At 43.5% G+C, this 25,560-nt stretch overlaps 1 protein-coding gene across 2 annotated transcripts in view; it reads right to left on the reverse strand.

The window, feature by feature from the left end:
• LOC102224032 (voltage-dependent T-type calcium channel subunit alpha-1H-like) overlaps window positions 1–23,718 on the reverse strand; it is a 187,920-nt gene extending 164,202 nt beyond the window's left edge. For both annotated transcript variants that reach the window (XM_023333476.1, XM_023333475.1), the window contains exons 1-2: window positions 23,413–23,718; window positions 20,550–20,812 (exon numbers count right to left, since the gene is read on the reverse strand). In XM_023333476.1, the coding sequence (XP_023189244.1) occupies window positions 20,550–20,788 (239 nt within the window). In that variant the 5' untranslated portion in view covers window positions 20,789–20,812; window positions 23,413–23,718. The remainder of the gene's footprint in view (window positions 1–20,549; window positions 20,813–23,412) is intronic.
• Between the last annotated feature and the right edge of the window lie 1,842 nt (window positions 23,719–25,560).

Raw genomic sequence — 25,560 nt, forward strand, 5'->3', positions numbered from 1 at the left:
GGTTATAGTTAGGAAGCTAGTTAATTGTTTACACACAGCTTTTTCAATAACTTTGCTGATGAATGGGAGGTTGGAGATCAGCCTGTAGTTCTACAGTAGTGATTTGTCCAGATTGTTCTTTTTTATAAGTGGTTTGATTACTGCTGTTTTCAAAGCCTGGGGGAAAATCTTGGCATCATCTTGGCATTCTCAGTGTTGAGTCAAGGAGGGCACATACCCTCAACGTGGATGACTTTGTAAAACATTTTGCTTCTTCCCACCAAAATCGGAGAATTATGCTCTCTTGAGTGTATCCTGGCTTTGAGTTTGCAGTATGTTGTTCCCATTCAAAGCTTATTTGACCATAGCAGTGTTTCTCAAACCTTTATAAATACCACCAGGGTAATGTTGGCCAGCTCTGGTGGTATTGTCTTGCAGTTTACTATTTGGAGCCAGTTTTATTTATTTATTTTTGAGAATTTGTTTTTGGTCATATTCTGGGCTCTGAGTTTACATTTACATGTTCACTGTTCCATAGTGCCGTTTAACGTCTTGTTTGGTCATGGCAAATCTTTGTTAAATAAACCATTTTAATTTGAGAGTGTGTGAGAAAATATTTAGACTTAGACTTAGACTGACTTTATTATCATTTTGCATGCACAGGGTGTATACAGAACGAAATTTCGTTGCATACGGCTCAGAATAATGTTTTGAGGTTCCAATGTTATGAGGTTACTCCGGAATATAAATATAAATATAAAATATAAAGTGCAGGAATGACAGTAAAATAGAAGTTATTTAGCTCTGTACATGTGCAAGGTATAAAGTGGAGACCAGTTTTTGAGTGCAGTCCAGTTAAGAGTTCAGCAGTCTGATGGCAAGTGGGAAAAAGCTGTTTCGGAACCTGGTGGACCTGCACCGGATGCTGCGGAACCTCTTTCCAGAGGGCAGCAGGGAGAACAGTCCATGGTGGGGGTGTGAGGGGTCACTGACAATGTTTCGGCCTCGGGACACGCAGCGCTGGGATGAAATGTCCTGAATGGAGGGCAGGGGGGCCCCGATGATCCTTTCTGCTGTCCGCACCACTCTCCTCACATTCTTCCAGTCAGAAGCGCTGCAGCCTCCACACCACACAGAGAGGCAGCTGGTCAGAATGCTCTCTATGGTGCTTCTGTAGAACGTCTTGAGGTTGGCAGGGGCAGGTGTGCTCTTCTCATCCTCTGCAGGAAATACAAGCGTTTCTGTGCCCTCTTGACCAGAGACGTGGTGTTCACAGTCCAGGTGAAGTCGTTTGTGATGTGCACCCCCAGGAATTTGGTGCTGCTGACCACCTCCACAGCCGAGCTGTTGATGAGCAGTGGAGCGTGGCTGGGCCGGTTCTTCCTGAAGTCGACGATCATCTCCTTCGTCTTGTCAACGTTCAGGATCAGGCTGTTGTCTCTGCACCAGTCCACCAGCTGCTCCACCTCCTCTCTGTAGTCCAGGTCGTTGTCGTCTCTGATGAGGCCCACCACCGTTGTGTCGTCCGCGAACTTCACGATGTGGTTGGTGGCGAACCTGGGGGCGCAGTCGTGTGTCATCAGAGTGAACAGCAGAGGGCTCAGGACGCAGCCCTGAGGGGAGCCTGTGCTGAGGGTGACGACATCGGAGGTGTGTTGTCCGATCCGGACTGACTGAGGTCTGTCGGTGAGGAAGTCTAGCAGCCAGTTGCGCAGGGGGGTGCTGAAGCCCAGGTGTCCCAGTTTTCCTGCCAGATGCTGTGGGATGATTGTGTTGAACGCTGAGCTGAAGTCCAGGAACAACATCCGCACATGAGAGTTCTTCTCCTCTAGGTGAGCCAGGCTCAGGTGTAGGGCGGAGGAGATGGCGTCCTCAGTAGAGCGGTTTCGGCGGTAGGCAAACTGGAACGGGTCGAATGTGGGGGGGAGTCTGGAGACGATGTGTTCTTTTACCAGCCTTTCAAAGCACTTCATCATGATGGGAGTCAGTGCCACAGGCCGGTAATCGTTGAAAGAGGTGGCTTGAGGTTTCTTCGGCACCAGAATGATGGAGGCAGTTTTGAGACAGGCTGGCACTGTGGCTTTGTCCAGTAAGGTGTTAAAAATGTCTGTTAGGACACCAGCCAGCTGACCTGTGCATTCCCTGAACACCCGCCCAGGTATGTTGTCAGGGCCTGGGGCCTTCCGTGGGTTGACTCTTTTCAGAGTCTTCAACACATCGGCTGTGTCCAGGCAGAGTGCCTCCTCTTCCTGGTGGGGAACAGTTTTCTTTGCCGGAGTACTGTTCAGTGCCTCGAACCTCCCAAAGAAGTTATTGAGTCCATTGAGAAAGTCAGCATCAACTTCGCCCACTGGGGGGGAGGATGGATTGTAATCTGTGATCGCCTTTATGCCTTGCCACATACTTCTGGTGTTGCTGGTGTCGTGGAAGAACTCCTGTATTTTTCGACTGTGGGTTCGCTTTGCTAACCTGATAGCACGGTTCAAGTTGGCTCTCGCTGTCCTCAGACTTGAAGGCTGAGTTCCATGCTTTTAGCATTTCCCGTACCTCCTTAGTCATCCAGGGTTTTTGGTTGGCCCGGGTGATAATGTTCTTAGTGATGCTGACGTCCCCTGTGCACTTGTTGATGTAGGCTGACAAAGTCATGGTGTACTCATCGATGTTGATCTGGTCGTTGTAAGTGGCTGCTGCCTTGAACATCTCCCAGTCAGAGCACAGTCGAACGCCTTCTCCAAGTCCACAAAACACATGTAGACTGGTTGGGTGAACTCCCATGCACCCTCCAGGACCCTGCCAAGGGTGTAGAGCTGGTCCAGTGTTCCACGACCAGGACGAAAACCACACTGCTCTTCCTGAATCCGAGGTTCGACTATCCGACGGACCCTCCTCTCCAGTACCCCCGAATAGACCTTGCCAGGGAGGCTTAAGAGTGTGACCCCTCTATAATTGGAGCACAGCCTCCGGTCCCCCTTTTTGAACAGGTGGACCACCACTCCAGTCTGCCAATCCAGGGGAACTGCCCCCGATGTCCATGCGATATTGCAGAGTCGCGTCAACCAACACAACCCTACAACATCCAGAGCCTTAAGGAACTCCGGGCGGATCTCATCCACCCCCGGAGCCTTGCCACCGAGGAGCTTTTTAACCACCTCGGCGACCTCGTCCCCAGAGATTGGAGAGCCCAACCCAGAGTCCCCAGGCTCCGCTTCCTCAGTGGAAGGCATGTTGGTGGGATTGAGGAGGTCTTCGAAGTACTCTGCCCACCGGCCCACAACGTCCCGAGTAGAGGTCAGCAGCACACCATCCCCACTATAAACAGTGTTGGTGCTGCACCGCTTCCCCCCCTGAGACGCCGGATGGTGGACCAGAATCGCCTCGAAGCCGTACGGAAGTCTTTCTCCATGGCCTCTCCAAACTCCTCCCACGCCCGAGTTTTTGCCTCAGCAATCGCCCGAGCCGCATGCCGCTTCGCCCGCCGGTACCCATCAGCTGCTTCCGGAGTCCCACAGGACAAAAGGGCCCGATAGGACTCCTTCTTCAGCCTGACGGCATCCCTCACCGACGGTGTCCACCAACGGGTTCGAGGGTTGCCGCCGCGACAGGCACCGACAACCTTGCGGCCACAGCTCCGATCAGCCGCCTCGACAATTTTTCTTGTCATTTAAAAAAAAAAACGGTCAAATACAGAAAATATTCCGTTAACTCGAGCTCTGTGTAACCACTGTTCTAGTTTTCCCCTATGAACAGCGCCCAGATTCTCTGACCTACACTCTATCAACTACCTCACAATGAGAAAATAATGTATTAATTGGCAACAATATATGTAGTGAATAGAGTGCGTAACTGAGCACAAGAGCAAGACTAAGATAGCTATAAGTAAGATCTAAATGCAGTGTGACTGTGACCTTATACTAAAATAAGGAAGGAAGATGGTAAAGTTGAATATGTACCAGTTTAATAAACCGTACTGGTCAGTAATAAACCAAGGGCAATGCACATTAACAGAGCACAGATAACTTTCAGCACCATGGAACAATAGCACAGAAGGTATCCCACCCATTAATTAGATATTAATCGCAGGAAGTGCTACACTCAATATTACAACCCCAATAGATTAGTAATAAGATTTTAAGCACACTTAGTGCAACTGTGCTGTCTCAGAACCAGAACTGTTCAAAACAACCCCTTTAAACAAGTGGTATTCAATAAACAAAAACAATAAAGCTGAATGTATGAAATACAAATACTGTTGGCATCAACCACACTATTCAGTTTCTTGAGTTATTAAAGCAGTCCGTTGGCTTTTCAAACGTTGCAGGCCTGAGGAGACTCTGTTAGCATTCGTCCTCGGAATAGCAGTTCCAATGATGGCGGCTCCCAGAACAACCACGAGGAATGGGTTACTCACCCCACCATGGATTACCAGTTTTAAACGAACGGCAATAAAACTGCTCCAACTTCGGTCCCACCGTCCGTTCCGGCTCACGAGCGTGGTTCGGATCTGCAGCTCCAAAATCCAAGCAAAACGTTGAGCGTGGTCCGGATCCGTGGCTCGAAAAACCAAGCAAAGCGTTCAGGAAAAGTTGGTAGCTCCAAAAGGTTAGCAATAAAAAAAATATAATAGTCCACAACGGCACAGGTCCAACCTCGTCCATGAACGGCCGCAGGCCGACTGACTGACTGTGCGTAGCAGCGGCACGTACACCTCCAGTACCGTTCTCACCCCAGTCCGTCACAACCAATCAAATTGCTTAAACTTGATTTTGCCCTTGACTGACCAGTAAGGTAGAGCCAAGTAAAACTGATGCATTTACTGGCGGTAGTAAATAACAATATGTGAGTGTAAAACACTTACCAAATTAAGAAAACGTGATTACTACTGTTTAAGGGGAGAAAAGAGTGATATATATATAACCTGAGGGGTTACATCCTCCCCCTTCTAAAAGTCCAGATGCCCTCATCGGACTATCTATGCAGAACAAATCAATTTACCCTTAGGTGGCTAAATTACTTGTCAGAAAACCCCAGCTAAACTGCAGGAGGCACACACTGGAACACAGGGGCATGGCTCCTTCTTCCAATGGTGATTCTCACTCCTCGGTGTACTATCACAAATGGCTTGTCGATGGAATGTCCAGGCTTGTCATAACTGAGCCGAATGACTGGTCTAATCTCTCGACGTGACTGATGATCACTGAGGGGCTCTGCACTGCTTTCAGACTGACTAGCCAAAGGGAGCGCTCCCCCAGCTAGACCTGCGTCCGCCACAGGGTCGTCAGGCAGCTGCCTAACCTCTGGTTCCTCCTCAGCCTCTGAGACAGTAATAGCACTCATAGGCTCTGTTGGACAAGCACTGTTTGAAGTTAGTGTTGGGTCTGCAGTGACAGCAGACTCTCTGCGGTTGAAGTGATCTGCAAGGAGATCTAGTGCTTGGGAAACAGACTCTCTTTGAGCAGTGGATAGGTACCACAGATCGTCTTCCTCCGTCTCAGACATGATCTCCTTGTCAGTTCTTTGCATTGCACTGTCATCAGGTCTGTTCGTCTTGGTCTCTGCTGAGGACCTTGTTTCTGGTCGGTGGCACTCTGGTTTCTTTTCATGATCAACAGGAAACCGAACCAGGTGCCCAATAGGTAGTAAATGGTCACGATGCAAGGTTTTGACAATGACTCTGCCCCTTTCTGGCTTTACCTTGTAAACCGGCAGGCTTGGCAATTTTTCAACCACTATATAGGGGCTTGAGCTCCACTTGTCTCCAAGTTTATTCTTGCCAGGTACACCTGTAGCTCGAATAAGTACTCTGTCTCCTGGTCCTAGAACTTGATTTCTTACTCTTGTGTCATAGTATCTTTTGTTGCGCTGGTGGTTCTTGTCTGCAACTTCTTGTGCCAGTTTGTAAGCCTTTTGCAACTCTGCTCTTAGCTTTTCAACATACTGAAGGTAACTTTGGTGGTCTGTGCCATCTGGAGATGTACCAAAGCAAAGGTCAACTGGCAGACGAGCCTCACGACCAAACATAAGGTAGTATGGTGAGTAACTGGTAGCGTCGTTCCGCGTACAATTGTAAGCGTGAACCAGCAAACTGATATGTTGACTCCACTTTTGCTTTTGAGAGGGATTGAGCGTGCCCAGCATAGATAGGAGTGTGCGGTTAAAACGCTCTGGTTGGGGGTCACCCTGGGGGTGATAAGGAGTTGTCCTAGACTTCTTTATGCCCAACATTTGTAGAAGTTCTTTGATTAACCGGCTCTCAAAATCACGCCCCTGATCAGAGTGAATCCTTGCAGGCAGCCCGTAGTGAACAAAGAACTTTTCAACCAAAATCTTGGCAACGGTTGAGGCTTTTTGATCTTTGCTGATGTAGGCCTGGGCGTATCGGGTGAAATGGTCTGTAACAACGAGAACATTGGCCACTCCCTTCGAATCAGGCTCAATAGATAAAAAATCTATGCAGACTAGGTCGAGAGGGCCATTGCTTGTGATTTGGTGTAATGGTGCAGCCCGTCGAGGTAGGGTCTTGCGGGCAACACACCTGCCACAATTCTTGATGTAGTCTGTCACATCGGAGACCATCTTGGGCCAGAAAAATCTGTCTCTCAGTAGCTCAACTGTGCGATCAACTCCAAGGTGCCCTGACTCATCATGAAGAGCCCTGAGTACTTGTGGTCTGAACTGAATTGGGAGAACGAGTTGTAAGTTCTGGAGGCCGGCAGGCCTGGAAACTTTTCGATGCAACAGGCCATCTTTCATCAGGAGTTTTGAACTTTCCTTTTGTAGAAGCAATAAGTCAGGATGTCTGTTGGAGGGCCAGACCGCATCCTGGACTGCTTTCTTGGCAGGACCTATTACAGGATCTAGGTCTTGTGCTTTGGCCAGGTCCAGTTTGCTTAGTCTCTCCAGAGGACTTAACTGCAGGTGAGTAAAACAAGCATATGCATCAGGAACAGCACTCGGTGTGGCCCCCAGTTGGTCAATAAGCCGTTCTGGGTGCTCTGAGGACTTGGTACTGTCCACAGGGTGGAAAAGAGCTTTAACTCCAGAGGGGGGTATTACTCTCCAACCGAGTTCATCACCGATTGCATTTCTGGACAACCAATCAGCATCCACATTATCCCGGCCGGGTTTGTATTGGATGTCAAAGTCGTAAGTGGTAAGTGCGGCTAGCCACCTATGACCAGTTGCGTTCAACTTGGCGGTTGTAAGTACATAAGTGAGGGGGTTATTGTCTGTCCTCACCGTAAAGCGGGCCCCATAAAGATAATCATGGAACTTATCCACGACTGCCCACTTCAACGCCAAGAATTCTAGTTGGTGAACAGGGTAGTTTCTCTCTGACTGACTCAACTTGCGACTAGCAAATGCAACAGGGCGTAAGCCATCAGAGTGTTCCTGATTAAGGACCGCTCCAAGCCCGTCAAGACTGGCATCCACATGAAGGATGTACGGCTTGGTAGGGTCCGCAAAGGCCAAGACTGGGGCATGGGTGAGGCACTGGATAATTTTTCGAAACGCCTCAGTGCATTCTAGCGTCCATCGCTCTCCAAATGACTCAGAAGGGTGATAGTATGGTGTGACAATGCGCTCATTTTTCCTTTGTTTCTTTTGTGTTGGTGGGTAACCCTTTGTAAGATCTGTGAGGGGCCGGACTATGGCAGAATAGTTGGCAATGAACTTGCGGTAATAACCGCAGAACCCTAAAAAGGACTGCAGTGATTTTAGGTTTACTGGAGGTTCCCAATTCGCCACTGCCTTTATCTTGTCAGGGTCTGTTGCGACGCCAGCAGCAGACACGATGTGACCAACGTATTTGACTTGGGGTTGGCAAAATTGACACTTATCAATGGACAGTTTTAACCCTTGTTCTCTCAGGCGATCGAGCACTTTCAGAAGTCGCTCTTCATGCTCTTCCAGAGTACGACCAAACACAATAAGATCATCGAGGTAGACTAGACACTGGAGGAGATTCATATCGCCTACTGCCTTCTCCATTAATCTCTGAAATGTCGCAGGGGCACCTGTGATCCCTTGAGGCATGCGTTCGAATTGGTAGAAACCCAATGGGCAAATGAATGCAGTTTTTTCTTTGTCTTCTTCTGCCATTTCAATTTGGTAATAGCCACTGCGAAGGTCGAGCACAGAGAACCAGCGACTCCCAGTGAGGCAGGCCAAGGCATCGTCTATTCTCGGAAGTGTGTATTGGTCTGGTATGGTTCTGGAATTAAGTGTGCGGTAATCAATGCACATTCGAATTTTGCCAGTTTTCTTTCTTGCGATTACAATTGGGGAGGCGTATGGTGAACGAGATTCTTTAATTATGCCAGCAGCAAGAAGCTCTTGTAAGTGTCGACGGACATCATCAATGTCTGCGGGAGCCAGGCGTCTTACCCGTTCTCGAAATGGTCTAGAATCATTTAGTCGGATGTGGTGTTCAACCCCTTTTGCAAGTCCAACATCCCATTCGGTCAGAGAGAAAACTTCAGGTCGCTCAGCCAACTTTTGTGATAGTTGGACTTTCCAGTTTTCAGGAATGGGGGAGTCACCAAAATTGAAGACTGTCGGGTCAAGTCGTTGGTGGGGTACTTGGCTTGGCTGTATCTGGGTGACTATGTCAGCTTTATGGACATGAGCTATGACCGTGCCTTTAGGAAGGGACTTGGGTTTGGCCGTTTCATTTTTCAGGAACAGAGGGAATTGTTCTGCATCCATGTCCATGGACAAAAGCACACATGAGGGCATTAGCACCCCTGCAGGAAGGGATCTGGTAACAGGTGTCTCAATCACCAGTATGCTGTCCTCCAAAGATTCTGAGCAGGACACTTTACATGTAGCTGTAAGTCCAGAACCAGGGGGTATAGTTAGAGGCCCAGGTCCAACCCATTTCACAAAAGCTGCTGCTCTGTTTGGGGTCACAGGTGACTTTTGGATGGACTGTGTGCACACCCGCATAGTTTGTGCCACCTTGTTGTTCTTTGATGCCCTTTTGGATTGTGGCTCATGAATGAAAGTCCGTGCATTTGTGCCAATAATCACTGGCTGCTGTTCGGGACCATTCGGTTCTGGACAGACTAAAGCCAAGACTGTCCGGGACCCACCTTTTACAATATCCTCAGGAAACTGTATTTGAGCAGCGATAAAACCTTTATAGGGGTAACTGTTCTGGCCAAGGCCCCAAAGGTCTAGACTCGAAATGGGGTGTAATGGTAAGTGGGATAGGTGTTGGGTATACCAGCCCTCAAATACAATAGAAACAGTGGAGCCACTGTCCATTAAGGCATCACAAGGCTGGCCTTCAATAATAATTTGGCCTACTGTTGGTGCCCCAATGAGACCTGTAGGTATCTGGTTGGGTGTGGGAGGACCAATTTGGCTCACAGTGACTTGGCCACCTTTTCTTTCTGGCTCTGAAGACCGTGAGCTGGTTCTCTTTTGACTTTGTTGCAGTTTTTGCATTGACTGAATTAGTTTTCGGATGACCTTGGAAGAGTTTTCAGGACAGGTGCAATTGGTGGCAATGTGGCCATCTTCGCCACAACGGTAACAAAATACATTGGAACCCTCTCTGGCAAACTTTGTGGGTTCTCTATCTTTACGCCAAGAATTTCTTTGGTTCCTTGGCTGAGGTATGGGAGCCGTGGGTGGTGTAGCTTGTTGGCTGAACTGGTGTTGGAGACTAAGAACTTGTTCTTTTAACACATGCATCTCAGGATTAGAACGTGCAGCCACAGCTTGTGGCACTCCTCCAATTAGGTGAGGGCTATCTTGTCCTTTTACTGTTAGCTGCTGTACTTGGCTTCGAAGCTCCTTTATCTGATCCTTGAGGGCATCCATTTCAGAGAGCTTTGGTGCCTTTAGGTCTGCTGCGCCAACTTGTCGCACACTGGTAGTATGCCGCCTTAGCATTTTCTGATCCTCATCTGCACGTACCTCACTTAGCAGTGCCATGAAGGATGGGGGATTGTGAAGTCTTTCTTTTAGCCGCAGCTGCAGCAGCATAATGTCAGATTCAACAGCACCTCGTAACAGCTGCTCAGCTCGTGCACGGTCTCTTAGGGCAGGAGGGACACCACCCTTTTGAACAGCCTTGGTGAGAACTTTCTCCAGCCTTCTAACAAAATCTGAAAGTCTTTCATTTGGGTTTTGCTGCATAGATCTGAAGGCAAAATATAGGTCTTCACCTGATTCTGTGGTGCCAAATACATTTTCAATTGCCTCCAAGAATTTTTGAGGGGGTGTGTCTGGATCATTGCAGCGTATAGCTTGTATTATTTCAAGCGCTGGCCCCTTTACACTCTCAACAATCCTCTTCCGCTTCTCTTTGGCAGAACAATCACATTCATCGAGCATTAATTGTGCCTGCTCCAACCAATTCTCAAGTGTCTCTTCACCAGCAGGGGTGGGAGTAACTCCAGAGAAAACTCGTAGTCGGCGAAATGCATTGTTCTCCTGTGGGGGTCTCACTTTTTCCAACAGTTCTCCAACAGCCCGAATAATAGATGAAGGGTGCTCCTGTTTCAGATTTGACTCTTGGGAAAGCAAGGGCTCAATATCTGCTAATGTTTTTCCTTCACTTTCAAGCAGTCTTTTTAGTTTTATGGCAAACTCGTCTGGTTCTTCCGCAGGTTCAGTAAGCAAAGTTAGCTTCCACGGTAATTCACCCGTGTGGGGGAATATTTCTGGAGGCGCTTTGCTAGGGTCAACTGGATTGCGACACTCACACAGCAGTATGTCAGTTTTCAGTTGAGGGACAGACTTTTGGGCTCGGACACGTACTCTGCCGAAGGCTTTAACTGTCTCCAGTAACTCTTCCACATCCGCAATACTGGTGTCCATGGGAACTCCACTCACGACAACTGCATAAGCTGGATTTACATTTGATTCGCTGCACCAGGTCTGAAGCTCTAACGGTGGTAGTGGGAGGGATGAGTTGGCCATTGTGGTATGATTATAGTTCTTCTAGTCTTGATTGTAGGACAGTTACTCGGTCTAATATCCCAGCGGTGCCTCCATTTATGTAACCACTGTTCTAGTTTTCCCCTATGAACAGCGCCCAGATTCTCTGACCTACACTCTATCAACTACCTCACAATGAGAAAATAATGTATTAATTGGCAACAATATATGTAGTGAATAGAGTGCGTAACTGAGCACAAGAGCAAGACTAAGATAGCTATAAGTAAGATCTAAATGCAGTGTGACTGTGACCTTATACTAAAATAAGGAAGGAAGATGGTAAAGTTGAATATGTACCAGTTTAATAAACCGTACTGGTCAGTAATAAACCAAGGGCAATGCACATTAACAGAGCACAGATAACTTTCAGCACCATGGAACAATAGCACAGAAGGTATCCCACCCATTAATTAGATATTAATCGCAGGAAGTGCTACACTCAATATTACAACCCCAATAGATTAGTAATAAGATTTTAAGCACACTTAGTGCAACTGTGCTGTCTCAGAACCAGAACTGTTCAAAACAACCCCTTTAAACAAGTGGTATTCAATAAACAAAAACAATAAAGCTGAATGTATGAAATACAAATACTGTTGGCATCAACCACACTATTCAGTTTCTTGAGTTATTAAAGCAGTCCGTTGGCTTTTCAAACGTTGCAGGCCTGAGGAGACTCTGTTAGCATTCGTCCTCGGAATAGCAGTTCCAATGATGGCGGCTCCCAGAACAACCACGAGGAATGGGTTACTCACCCCACCATGGATTACCAGTTTTAAACGAACGGCAATAAAACTGCTCCAACTTCGGTCCCACCGTCCGTTCCGGCTCACGAGCGTGGTTCGGATCTGCAGCTCCAAAATCCAAGCAAAACGTTGAGCGTGGTCCGGATCCGTGGCTCGAAAAACCAAGCAAAGCGTTCAGGAAAAGTTGGTAGCTCCAAAAGGTTAGCAATAAAAAAAATATAATAGTCCACAACGGCACAGGTCCAACCTCGTCCATGAACGGCCGCAGGCCGACTGACTGACTGTGCGTAGCAGCGGCACGTACACCTCCAGTACCGTTCTCACCCCAGTCCGTCACAACCAATCAAATTGCTTAAACTTGATTTTGCCCTTGACTGACCAGTAAGGTAGAGCCAAGTAAAACTGATGCATTTACTGGCGGTAGTAAATAACAATATGTGAGTGTAAAACACTTACCAAATTAAGAAAACGTGATTACTACTGTTTAAGGGGAGAAAAGAGTGATATATATATAACCTGAGGGGTTACATCTGTGACATCACCAAAGCATTGCCCCCTCAAAACAGGAAGTCACTTTTTTCCTTGGAAAGCTCCAACTTCGATTCCCTTGACCTAATCAGGATGGTTTTGTGTCAGAAGGCAAGTTGGTCTGACTGATTTCACTGGACACTGGAGTGTTTTTAAGCAAAGGGAATTTCATAAAATTGGCATTGATATTTATCATAAACTTTGTTTTGTTTCAGGAAAAAAATACTTGGTACATCACAAAAAAATAATAGTTGTGGGATTTGGGTTTTGTATGCGTTTTCTATTACTTAATTTAGACCCTGTGTTGTCCTGTCTACCCCCTAACTGATCCCAGATGTCTCGTTTCCCTGATTTATCCCTCATGTATTTAACCCCACCTGTGTCTCTTGTTTCCCACCGGATCCTTGTCATGGTTTTGTCTTCGCTGTCATTGTGGTTCCTGTCCTTGTTGTCTGTTTCACATCCCTGTGTCTACAGAGTCTGTGCCACCACTCTCTCCTGTGCCTCCTGGTTTTCGTTACTAATAGTTCATCATTAAATTCACTTTTGCGATTCATCCTGGGTCTGACCAAGTCTATCCTCACCACCAACAAAAGTGATACAAAAGTGATACAAAAAACTCAAATGCAGACAGGATTCAAAGTAGCGTAGCTATTTGGGAAATAAAGCAAGGAGGCCGGTGATTAATATGCAAGAAAAACAAGGTATGAGAAAGAAAGAAGAAATAGGACTTTGATCAGTGATAATCCACCTTTTATCTGAGCCTAAACACATTTTTATCTCTGTTGAACAAACTCCAGCCTCGTTGGTTTCCTTCCACATCACTCAGTAATTTATGCTTGCAGACAGAAAAGGTGTAAAGCAAAGAACTCTGTTTAGCATGCATAATAAAATGAGGCTGTTTCCATTAACTGCACTGTGAAGACAGAGAGAGCTGGGCAACATCTGACGAAAATAAAGCTGCAAGCAGAAGCAATTGGGTCGTCTGGGCAGAGCTACACTGTTTCCAAGCAACCAGGTGATTCCTCCGAAGAGCCTCTCCTGGGGAGATTCCCTTGTTTATATGCAGGCATTTCCTCACTTGTGAATCCACACGCTTGCTAGGGAGTGCACCATTGCTCAACTGTAAGTACTAACTTACAAATGTGTGTAAGTTAGTACTGACACAGTGAGAGTAGAGTGACCTGGGATGCGTCCATGGCAACAACTCAGCGGGGTGCTGTGGAGATATTTTCATCACTTTCAGGCGCTCAGAAAGACATGTTTTGTAGAAGGGCTGGCCTTTTCTGATGCATTTGAAATGCTTCTTTAGAGTGTAATGATAATACTGCATAAAATTTGAATTATTTTTAAAACACAAACCTGGGGGTACAAGTTTGAATTTATTGTGGATTTTCTTTCATCAACATAGAGCCAAAATGCACGATATCTAAAATATATACCTACACCTCCAATAATGTTTGTTTCAATGTCCCTTAACAAGTGGCATCTTCTGGCATATTTCTGAGTGTATGTTTTACCACTCTTTATGGCAAAAATGGTCAGATTCATTTAAATTGACCGCTTACTGGGGCACGGAATCAGGTTTTTAAGCACATTCCCTAAATTTTGAAGTTCTTGTTAGAAAACTCAGTTATGGTAACAAAAAAAAAAATTAACAATACAGGGTTAGGGTCAACTAGCTGTCCTCCTCAAGTGAAAGTAAATATTGGTTAGGTTGTTCAGGAACCATAAAGGTTCACACTTATGAGTTACATCAAAAAAAATAATAGTTTAACATCATCATGGGTTAAGAGGGTACCAAGCAAGAAACAACCCCTTTCTTCAAATTTGACAATTTCAAACACAACTGGACCAACCTTCATAATACACAATCACATCTGTTCTGCATAAATATCATTTAAACGAGATTTAGTGAATTATCTTTTAAACCACATATGACCAGGAAGTCTGCAGAAGTTATTTCGGTATTTTTCAAAATAAAATATTCAGGAGACATTAAATGTTAAAAGAATCATAGCTGAAATTTCGAACAAGGCAACGTAATCTCTCCGAGAATTACACATTTTCCCTGTAGGGAAAATCTTTATAACAATAACTGCATTCATCTGTAACACTGACTTAGGGTGTATTCACACCAGCCCTGTTTAGCCCACTTTAATGAGTCTCTATTCCGTTTGTCTAGAAAGTCCGATTCGTTTGGGGAGTGTGAGTACAAATTTGAATTCCAAAACGGACTAAAAAAGCGAACCCTGATCCTCCTAAAAATCTAGGTGTCGGTCGGCTGAAGTCAACTCTGATGGGGTTGGAAGGCAGTGAGAATGCAACTGCACTGGAGACCGTTCCAAAGCAGGAAGCTAACTACAGCGCAAGGCATTCTGGTCAATATATTACTCTCTGCTCTGCGGTTAACAAATGTTGTGAGAAGTTGTTTTACTCCTGTTTATCAGCTTATTTTCCTTTTTGCTGTGGTGCACAAATTATAAAATTATTGCTAAACTATTAACTAATAAAGACAAATTTGCTAGCAAACCAGTAATGTATATCAATAGAGAAATCCTAGAACTGCTCAAATCTGATACTGCTCCATTTTTGTTTACATTTTGTGAAGAAGGAAATTGCGCTGGACGTCTTCAGAGGCTTTGTGTCGATTCTTTCAGTAGTTCTTAGTGCAGCGTCACCACAGGCGACGGGGGGGACAGGTTTTCAGTTAGTTTGAATCGCTTGACACTACGGTATAAATGTGAACTACAGCAGCTGAAAATGTAATAAATGTTGCAATTTTGGTCCTCAATCGAACCGAGTCTACCGGACTATCAGGTGTGAAAACACCCTCAGTTACAATGGGACAGTCAGCTTTCTGAATCTGAATAACGACAATGTGAGGGACAGGTAGGAATGTCACAATAAGCAATATATCAACTAATCACATAATGAATTAAAACAAACTCAATCACTTACATGATTGATAGTTTCTCTCTCTTCTCATTCTCCTTCTTCCAACAACTAGTTGACAAAGTTTTCAGTCTGGTGTTTTGGTTTCTAGCCTCCCTCTCTTTGGAGGATAATTTTGTTTACAGAGGCTTCATAAATCATTTTATTTGTTGTTTCTGTTTTGTTTATTTTGGATACTTAAAATATCTTCTAGTTCCAGTGTCAATTGTTCATATTAATTTAAAGTTTATTGATCTTTGAGAATGTGTTCTTGTGTTATTATGCCATTGTTACCATTATATTATTTGAAACAAGAATATTATCATTTATCGCAATAACTTCTGGGACAATTTATCGTCCATCAAATATTTACATCTTTTTTACTCAACACGTTTCTTGCGACCCTGTTGACTATTTGAAGCAAAATGTTTGATGGTTTTGTGATCACGCCCCAATATCTTAGTAATCTCAAGAGTGCTGCATCCATCTGAAAGACTTTCTACAACTTTGGACTTTTCAGAGTCTCTTTTCTGGCCCATTTCGCCTGACAAGAAGAATTACGCACAACTTGATATAGAGTGTTGATCTGCTTAGGCCCCACATCAGCTGATATGCTTATATTCAATAAGCATTCAAGTTTACACAGCTTGGAATTGGAAACTCTGCATAAACATGATGATGTGGTCAAAAGTAAAACTTGCAAATAAATCCTTTAGGCATTGTAAGTTGTGAGGTGAAGCCTGTTGGAGAGAACTTATGTGTCCAAGTTAGATGACAAATCAACATGTTAACAAGTGATGAACACTTCAAACTATTTTTGAACCATTTTTTTTTTCATGGTATGGAAATTTAAAAAGTCCAGAGCATTCAGGGAATATTGACTCTGTGGAAGTGCACATGGTCTGTAGCAATACTTCTGAAGTTGATACATGTCATAGAGACATCCAGAGCGATGGCAGGACTCAAAGCTTCTCAGGAGAACATTTCCCAAAGCATCACACTCCCTGCACTGGCTTGTCATCCAGGTGCTTTAACTGACAGGTGCCAACTAAGAACATCCACCTTACAGAACATGTGACCAGTGTCACCCCAACTCGTCTGCAGATATGCAGCCCTACACACAAACTTTGATGAATTGTGTGTTTTGATTCACTTCTTAATGATACAATTGTTCATCTGTTGGATTGGACCACATACGTGTGGGGAGCCTTCTTTCGAGGCACATTAGCCTCGGATCTGGTCCAGCACTGTTTCTTCTTGGACCACTTTTAAAGGGATCCACAATTAGTTTACATGTTGGCCTAAATATGTTGTAATTTTCCTGCCAACTGAAAATTTGTTGTTTTTTAGTTAACAAAACGTTGAGTAAAAACTCATAATTACATCATAAATTTTATATCTTTAATTATATTTTTCACTAGAGGTGACACCAATCATAATTGGCCAATTTCCGATCTTGTTGCCGATCACCAAAACCAATCAGGCTACTCGCTTCGCAGCCTGCCTGTGCAAAAATCCTAAGCAATGTCATGAGGAACTATAACACTATGAGAGTGAATGGGGACATTTGCGTGATGTGACGGAAAATGACCTCGGCGGTGAAGCATGTTGAAATGCATCAACACAACGAATCTAATATGACATTTAAAAAACAAACACTTAAACGAGCATGACTATATTGAGGCTCACTGTAGGAAAAATAGACATCTGGAGCGGCCAGATAGCAGGTAAACTAGTGCACAACTACCAACACCCGGAAGAGCATGACGGTCAGAAAGCTAAACCAATACACCGATAAATAAAGTCAATGATCTAGCTGTGTAAGATGTTGGTTCTGCTCTTGCTGTTGGACCGCTGCTACGTGCTACTGGTAGTAATATTTCACAGATGGAGCACCGTTTCTGCTCCACCCGGCAGTGAACTCTCCACCAAACATCTGCTTAAAGCTGCAACATGTAATACTTACATATGTATTAAAATGTTTGCTATGAGACTCAGGATTGTTTATTTTGATGCAACCTGTATTTTACTTTGAACAAATGTTTCCTTTTTTACTTAATTTTATTTGACATATGCAGTGTTGTGAGATTAATTTGACTCATGTATAATTTATGGTACTGAGAACCTTAGTGTTAAATATTTTACTCATTACTCGTTTTTTTACAAGTTTTTCATTTGTCCTTTTGACTGAGTTTCTGCTTTATTGTACCTGCAGATATTTTACCTGTTTATTTCTAAATTAGGTGAATTTATTACCAGATCATTTTTAATTTTGCCAGATCACATAGTAGCATTTATACTTGAAGTGAAAAATTAACAGTCAATCCAGATGATCGGCAATGATCATGGGTGATCAGAATCGGAATCAGCAGCAAAAAACCTGATCGGAGCATTCCTAGTTTTCACTCATGAATTTCTCTATTTTTTCCCCTGGATAATGCATGCTGGGATGATGAGACGCTTGGGTCTGTTCTATAGTGGAATCTACAGGGTAAACACAGGAAGACTAACATTACGCAAGTCGTTGTTTATCATATTGGGTTTGGTGTAAGTTTAGACAATATCACACTGTGTCACTGTTGGTTATAATAAAAAAATAAATAAATAGTGAGGTGGGTCTGGATCGCTTCCCGCAAGAAAAAAGAAGAGTGCAACTTCCAGAGGACCTACATTTGTGCTCTCAATATTTCTCTCCAGAAGACATCGAGTCATTTGTACGAGCAATCAAATAAAGCTTTCACAAATCCCACACTAGGTTTTTAATATTCTGCTAGTAGAGCAGAATCATCTAATCCAGATTTGAAGAGTCTAGGTGTTGAAGTTTTTTAACTAGAGTAGATGAAAGATACCGAAGGCAGTGAAAAAAAGAGGTGGAATTGCTCTTTAGGCTATTCCAGAATCTTAAGCTGCAAACGGAAACCAACTTCAGCCTCATATCTCTTAGCATAATATCCTCATCTGGGACATCTCTAGACCATAGAACACATAGATCATCCTGTGTGTCTCTCGCTTAGACTCCACTGCCACTACCAGCACTGCAGAAACTGTACAAACAGCCTTTTCATAAATGAAGATTGGTGAAGATTGATTTGAGAGGTTTCATAAAGTTTCTTGGGATCTTGAGAAAGTAAGTTGGGATTCTTTTTTCTCCATACACCCTTACGGGCTTCAAAGGCTGATGATTTGATTCTGATGTGTTAAAAGATTAAATATTTCCTTATTTGTAAGATCGATACCAACAACTTTACAAGACAATCAGTATTCCTCATTTTAATGCAGCATGGTGTTGCGTTCTCATAACATTTTGACTTTATTCTTATATCATTACAACTATTCTGCCATATTTAAAACAAACAAGCAAAAAAATAAAAAAATAAACTCAGTCTGGCCCTACTCATTTTAAGCAAGTGACTGTAGCTCTCAGAAAAAGACCAGGACATGGACATAGCCTATTTACTGTGATTGTAAAATATTATGCATTTTCTTCTCTTCTGACAGGATAGAATATACGCAACGCAATATTGTTGCAAATTTTGCACAAAAATGTTTAAAACATTTCTTTTGAAAAACAAGTTGAAGAAGTTGACAAATACATTTTTACAATTTAAAAAAACGTGTATGGTAAAAATGTACATCCCAGTTGATCATTTGTACTTGTATCTGTTGAGAGTGAGCAATTTTGATTAAATGTTACTGGTTCAGTTAACAAACTGTACTTGGAAATAGTTTTGAAACTTAAAATAATAAAATGAGCTACTATCGCTCATTTAAGGTATTTTGATAATTGGCCCATTTATTGATGGAGCCAGTGTGTAATACAGCTAAATTATAAAATATCAGATTTTCAATAGTATTTGGATTTGGGTGAAAGATGAAGGTGCATGGAAAAATGTATCCCTAGCTCTGCATTACAATGTCACCAGAAGACAAAACCTATCCAAGCACTGAACAGATGCTTAGAATAGATATAAGTGCCAAGAAAATTGAGGATGTGCCAAAACTTTCTCCAGCTGAACAAAAACAAAACTGAAGTTATGTTTGGATCTAAAGAGGAACGATCTAGAGTCAATGCACAAAAGAACATTTCCAAGATAAAAGGATTAATGTCTCAGCAAAATCTAGAGAAACTCATCCAAGCATTTATTGCATTGATTACTGCAACAGCGTCTTCACAGGTCTGTCCAACAAATCAATGGTCCAGCTGCAGCTGATCCAGAACGCTGCTGCTGATGTTCTCACTAAAACCAGGAAGTTAGAACCCATCAACCCAGTTCTAAAGTCCTTCACTGGCTCCCTGTAGCTCAGAGAATAGACTTTGAAAAACTGTTGTTAGTTTATAAATCACTGAACAGCTTAGCACCACAATACATTAAAGATCTGCTGTTGTTGTATCAACCTTCCAGACCTCTCAGGTCTTGTGGTTCTGGTTCTGCATCACTAGAACCAGAAAAAAACTTACAACCATGAGAGTCATTTCATTCACAGTGATTCTTGCTGCCACCAACCATGCTATGATGGCAAGTGATTCTTTTTCCTCTTAGTCCTGGTGTACATTTTATTTATTCAGCAATTATCTATCTATATTTTATGGAGAACACAAAGTGCTGACTGGTGCAGTAACCCACAGACATGCCACAACAACCGTATAACAACACACACACACACACCCACACACACACACACACACACACACACACACGCCCACACACCCCGACAAGCGCTCATAAAGTCATAAGCTGTGGAAAATATTCAATTTGGACAGCCTCAACAAATCCCTGAGGTCCTGCTGACGTGTATACACGCTTCACAGTATTACTGGTCACTCACACACACACACACACACGCACACACCCACCCACACACACACACACACACACACACCCCTGAGCACCGATAACCGGGCCCAAACACTCTAGCACCTTTATGGGTGGAACTGGATGGAGGTAGAGAAACAGCAAGAAGGAACAGGAGGTGAGAAGATAAAGACAGCAGTGGAGTCAAGTTTGTGAGCTGGCATGAGTTTTCTTCATCATTTGTAACCCCTTCTGCCATATAAATAGAGGACAGTAACAATGCAACTGACAGGTAGCTGTAACCCTGCAGATTCATTAGGGCTTGTCACTATGGAAACCTGCAATCAGGACCAAAATCCCAGCAGTGTCTTTCTACAAGTAATGGGCCCAGGGAAATACCTGAGCTCCTCCAAACACACATCTATATGCAAACACACACATATGTACGGCACTGACCTTTCTCCCACCTCTGCTGTGTTTGAAGGGAACATAAACATCTCAGCGCTTGTTACCTTGTATGTACACCAGTTCTGAGGAAGTGCAGAGCGGAAACAGAGACAGTGGAGTCATAAAAAGAGTTGTGAGCATGTTAAGGAGTATTTCCAATAGTAAAGGATATGGGTGGCAGACAACACGAAGGCACCAGGAGCGGGGAGGGCTGGTTTGGGTCAGAGCCAACAGAACCACTGGTGCTAAGGAGGGGTATGGCAGCTCTTCCTTTTCCTTCTCCTCCCCTTTGTTCTCCAACTCTTCCTCCAATGACACATTTATCTTTTCCCCTTCCTCCTCCTCATCCTCTGCCTCCTGCGCTGGTCCTTCATGCTGCTCACGCAGGTCTGGCTCCTGGGTGCCCGTCATGGCCACACTGTGAACAGCATGAACCTACAAAAGGGGGCAAATGGGCACCATCAGACTGTTCCTCCTCTGCAGGCTTTATTCATCTGTTTTGCTGTCTCCACACCAAACTCGACTGTGTTTCCCTCACATCCACCCAGCAGCAATCCGGTCCAGGAAACGTGGACATACACAGATCTAAACAGAAGTAAACTAAATGATGTGCAAGAGTGCAAACAGGGTCAGAGATGACAACAGGAAGCACTCATAGTAATCTCGTACACATCTGTGAAACACCAGGCCATTACTGCTGAGGCTTTTAATCCAGACTAGCTCCAAACAATCTGGACATAAAAAAGATCATGTATCTGTCAACTTTTTTTCCTGTCAAAAGAGAACAAAGGCTGGCACTGGGAACTGAAACTGTTTTTCAAAGCAAAACCAGCATAGCCACAGCAACACTGTTGGATGCGAGAGTCTATTTGGCTCTACATCACATGCTGTTAACTTCAATCATTTTAGGAAAGTTAGTACCTTAACTTCAATTTTGCATTCAATACTTGATCTGTCTATATTTAGTTATAAAACACTTACTAACACTGATTAGTGTTCATTTTTAGATGCTAACTTTGTCACAGGATTTATTTTTTGTAGCGTGGCGTTACAGTAAATCAGTGCTCTGTATACAGTAGTTGCTGTCCTGGGGTTGACCTTGAGACCTCTGCTTCATATCTTCCATCCTTCTGTCTCTGCTAACTTCCTGTCTGAGTACTGTCAAAAAGATTCCACTAGCACCACAAAAATATTTGAATTGTTAATTCATGTATTCTGTTAACTAAAATCAAACGTTCGTTAAAAAAGAAGTCAGGCTTTATTAAAAGACATTAATTTGAAAAACCTGCACCACACTTTCTCACTAAAGTCCTAACTGGCAGTTTTGCCTGTTTTCCCTGTCTGAGCCTAATGATTACTTAGAGTCTTTATAATCCATTTTATTTCTTATGTTTTATTTATTTTGGATACCTAAAATCTTCCAGCTCCATTGTTAAATCTTCTTTAGAAATGTGTTTATTGATCTTTGACAGGGTGTGCTTTCTTATGTTATTAGTTAACAATATATTATCACTCACTGCCATAATTTTTGGGACAATTAATTTATTTGCTGGACCTAAGCAAGTTTATTTTAGTTCTGTTTCACAAATAGGTAGCACTTTGTCTTCCTCTATCACATAAAATCCCCCCAAAATACACTGAAGTGAAAGAATGAATAAAAACTGAAAGCTTTTGCATAAATCTGCTCATATGATGAGGATGATGATGAGAGTTATCATTTTTCACTGACTGCTAATTTAGGATAAAATGAACTGCGTTGACATTGATGAGGTACTCCAGCCCATGGTTAATTTTTAGATGTACTGATTCCACTAAGCACTGAAATAATCTAGGAAATGTCAAACTGAATGACATGGGAATCATTTACTTTTAATATCCCTTTAAATGTTTATCAGGCGGGAGAAGATATAAGGTGGAACATGCTACAACACACCCACATTGCCATGGTTACACACATAGCAAACGCTGCCTATGTTTGATCTGCCAAATGCTCTTTCCATCATTTATGGGTCCCCTGAGATTCTGGGGGGGAAATCATTTCAAAAGATACAAAGACTTTAAGAAGTTAGAACAAAAATCTGAACTATTTTGGACAAAACAGCACAGGGCAGCATTCTCTGGCATCTGTGTAAAAAGTCCAACAGGAGAGCTGGCAAGCCAGCTCTGACTTTAAAGAGGAGTCCTTCTGTGTGTGCATCTTTGATGAAAATAATGAGATTGTATTCACCACTATCCCTCCTTTTTCACTCAGTTTGTTATGAGAACTAAGCTTTTACAATGAAAGGAGTCCAGGGCTGAACAGTTGAGAGCTTTTTTGTTATTCAATAGTGACTGTTGGGTAAACATCAATTAAACAGAAAATTTAAAAAGGAAGTAATTTCTTCTACCTGAAAATGGGCTGATGTGCCTTGAAAATTATTTTTGAAATACATTACAAGCCTCCCTTGCTGACAGTCTGGCCATGATGGAATTAAATTCTCTCCTGATACAACTCTCCAAAACACAATACTGTATATTTATCCATCAACAAAACCTCACCCTGAAGGTGGTTTTATTTTAGGAATGTGGAATAATTTTGCAATCAGTTATTATCCTTAAATTTTAAAGCAGGAGCTGAAAAGTGTGTCATGCTGAGTAAAATCAAAATTATATCCACATCTGCTAAAACAACACATGTTTATATCCAAAAAAAAAGGAATCCATATCTTTCTGAAAGCCTGACATTTATGATGCAACAAATGGAATGAAATGATGATTCTGGTTCTAATTAAAGTCATTATTTCAAAACAAAATCTTTAAATACTGCCATGATTCAGGCAGTCAACACACCAACGCACCCTCTCCGTAATAAGATCAAGGACTAATTTTATTGCATATACTTGCAATTTCTAAAAATCCATTCTGTTGAGAGCGCAAATGACAAAGAGCGACATCACATCCAGAAATGTTCTGTTGTGCTGAACACGGAGCAGCGCAGCAAGAAAAGTGAAAATAAAAGCAGCAAAAATGATGAAAACTTTGCCAGCGCTTCTTACCGGGGAGCAGCGTCCACCCACCGGCTTCACTCACTCCGGGTTCGCCGTGCGCCCTGAGATCCAGGAGCCCGGTGCTCCATCTGACAGCCGTCAGCCTCCTTTGCCTCCTCCTCCCGCCCTCTGCCAGTATCCAAACTCAGTCCGTCAGCAGGATGACAAAGATGAATCAGAACGCGAAAAAAGGAAGCAGGTGTATAATAAGCACAAGTTTTACTTAAACTGTAAAGTGTAGTTAGAAGCGAGGGTGTTCCTCCCCGTGAGTCTGGGTCCGCGCGACGCGGCGTTTAGGTGCCGGAGTTTAGGAGAGCTGCGTCAAGCCAGGCAGACACGGGCAGAGGGGGCTTACTGTCAAAATAAGAGTTTGCCCAGGAAGTTTCGTTTCAAAATCTAACATTTAACCCTCCTGTTATGTTGAGGGTCAACATAACCCTGAGAAGCTTATTTAAAAAAAAAAAAATCTTTTTTTTTAAATAGTTGTAAGTTTATTTATTTTTTTATTTTTGTTGCTTGAAACTGTCCATTTATCTTAATAGGTGCAATCTACATATAAATTGAAAATGCATTCATTTTACACATTTGCAACCCCCCTCCCCACCCCCACCCCCCCCCACCCCACCCCACCCAGTCTACATATTATATAGATACAGTTCGGGTCAATTTGACCCGGCAGTCAAGTTGAAGGGTAAAAAAAGATTTTTTTTAAAATTTCCAATTCTATAAGTTTCCTTGCAGCTATGAACCATATTTCACACACACACACAGAGACATGCACACACACACACACACACCCACACGCCAGCACGCCCACACACACACCGTGTTATCGGCTGAGGATGGGTATCTAGGCCAAATGTTATCAGTCTGTTGTGGGTGCACATTGGATGCGTTTCCGTGGTGACCATCATGACCTTATATATGGGGAAGTGCCATCATAGCAGCCACACATGGACTCAGGGAGAATTTGATTAGTGATCGATGACCCGGATCAATCATGGAGAATCCCATGACAACGTCCTCTGGGCTCCGGCTGATTTAGACTTCACTTCACAGCCTCACACATACACTGGTGCTGGAGCTTAGTGCAGCTGAAGGGCAAGATTCTCTATAAGTCAAATAAATTTAGCGAGTTTTAGATTTTGAACCTAAATGTGAGTTTGTGAAAGATAAACATACAATAGTAAGTTGCATTAACTTTTTATTAATTTTCCAAAACACTTGGAGGAGAAGAATACTCATGTGCAAATGCTGTTTCTGGACTTCAACTCAGCATTCAACACAATCATCCCCCAGCACCTGGTGAGAAAACTAGCTCCTCTTGGTCTCAACACCCCCCTGTGTAACTGGCTGCTGGATTATCTCACAGACAGACCCCAGTTTGTGAGGGTTGGTAAAAAAGCTTCAAGGGTCATCTCCCTCAGCACTGTCTCCCCCCAAGGCTGTATGCTGAGTCCACTGGTCTTCACCTTGATGACCCATGACTGCCAAGCCAGGTTCAGTATGAACTACATCATTAAGTATGCGGACAACACAACAGTGCTGGGTCTCATCAGGGACGACAACAGAGAGGAAGTGAAACATCTGGTGGACTGGTGTGATGCAAACCATCTAATCCTGAATGTCAACAAAACCAAATAAATTGTTGTTGATTTCCGGAAAAATCAGCCAAGTCACACCCCTTCTTATCAATGATGCTGCAGTGGAACAAGTCAGGAACATTAAATTCCTGGGGATACAGATTACTGACACATTACATTTCTGGTGAAATTTCACCAGACCAAATCTCTGGTCTGGTGAAGAACGCTCAGCAACGTCTGCACTTTTTACGTCAGATAAGAAGAGCAAACCTCCCTCCTCCCATCTTCACCATTTTCTACAGAGGGACTAGAGAGTATACTGACCAGCAGCATCTCTGTCTGGTTTGGATCATGCAACACCTCTGACTTGCAACGTATGGAGAGAGTGATGAGGACAGCTGAGAAAATCATTGGGACTGAGCTTCCTTCCATCGTTGACACAGCTCAGAGTCGCTACCTGTCCAGGGCTCGGGCATTTATAAAAGACCCCTTCCATCCTCAGTATAGTTTGTTCTCCATGCTGCCCTCTGGGACAAAGTTCAGCAGCTTCAAATGCAGAACAACCAGATTCCAC

This window comes from Xiphophorus maculatus, chromosome 5 (assembly GCF_002775205.1).
Source record: "Xiphophorus maculatus strain JP 163 A chromosome 5, X_maculatus-5.0-male, whole genome shotgun sequence".
Classification (NCBI taxonomy): Eukaryota; Metazoa; Chordata; class Actinopteri; order Cyprinodontiformes; family Poeciliidae; genus Xiphophorus; species Xiphophorus maculatus.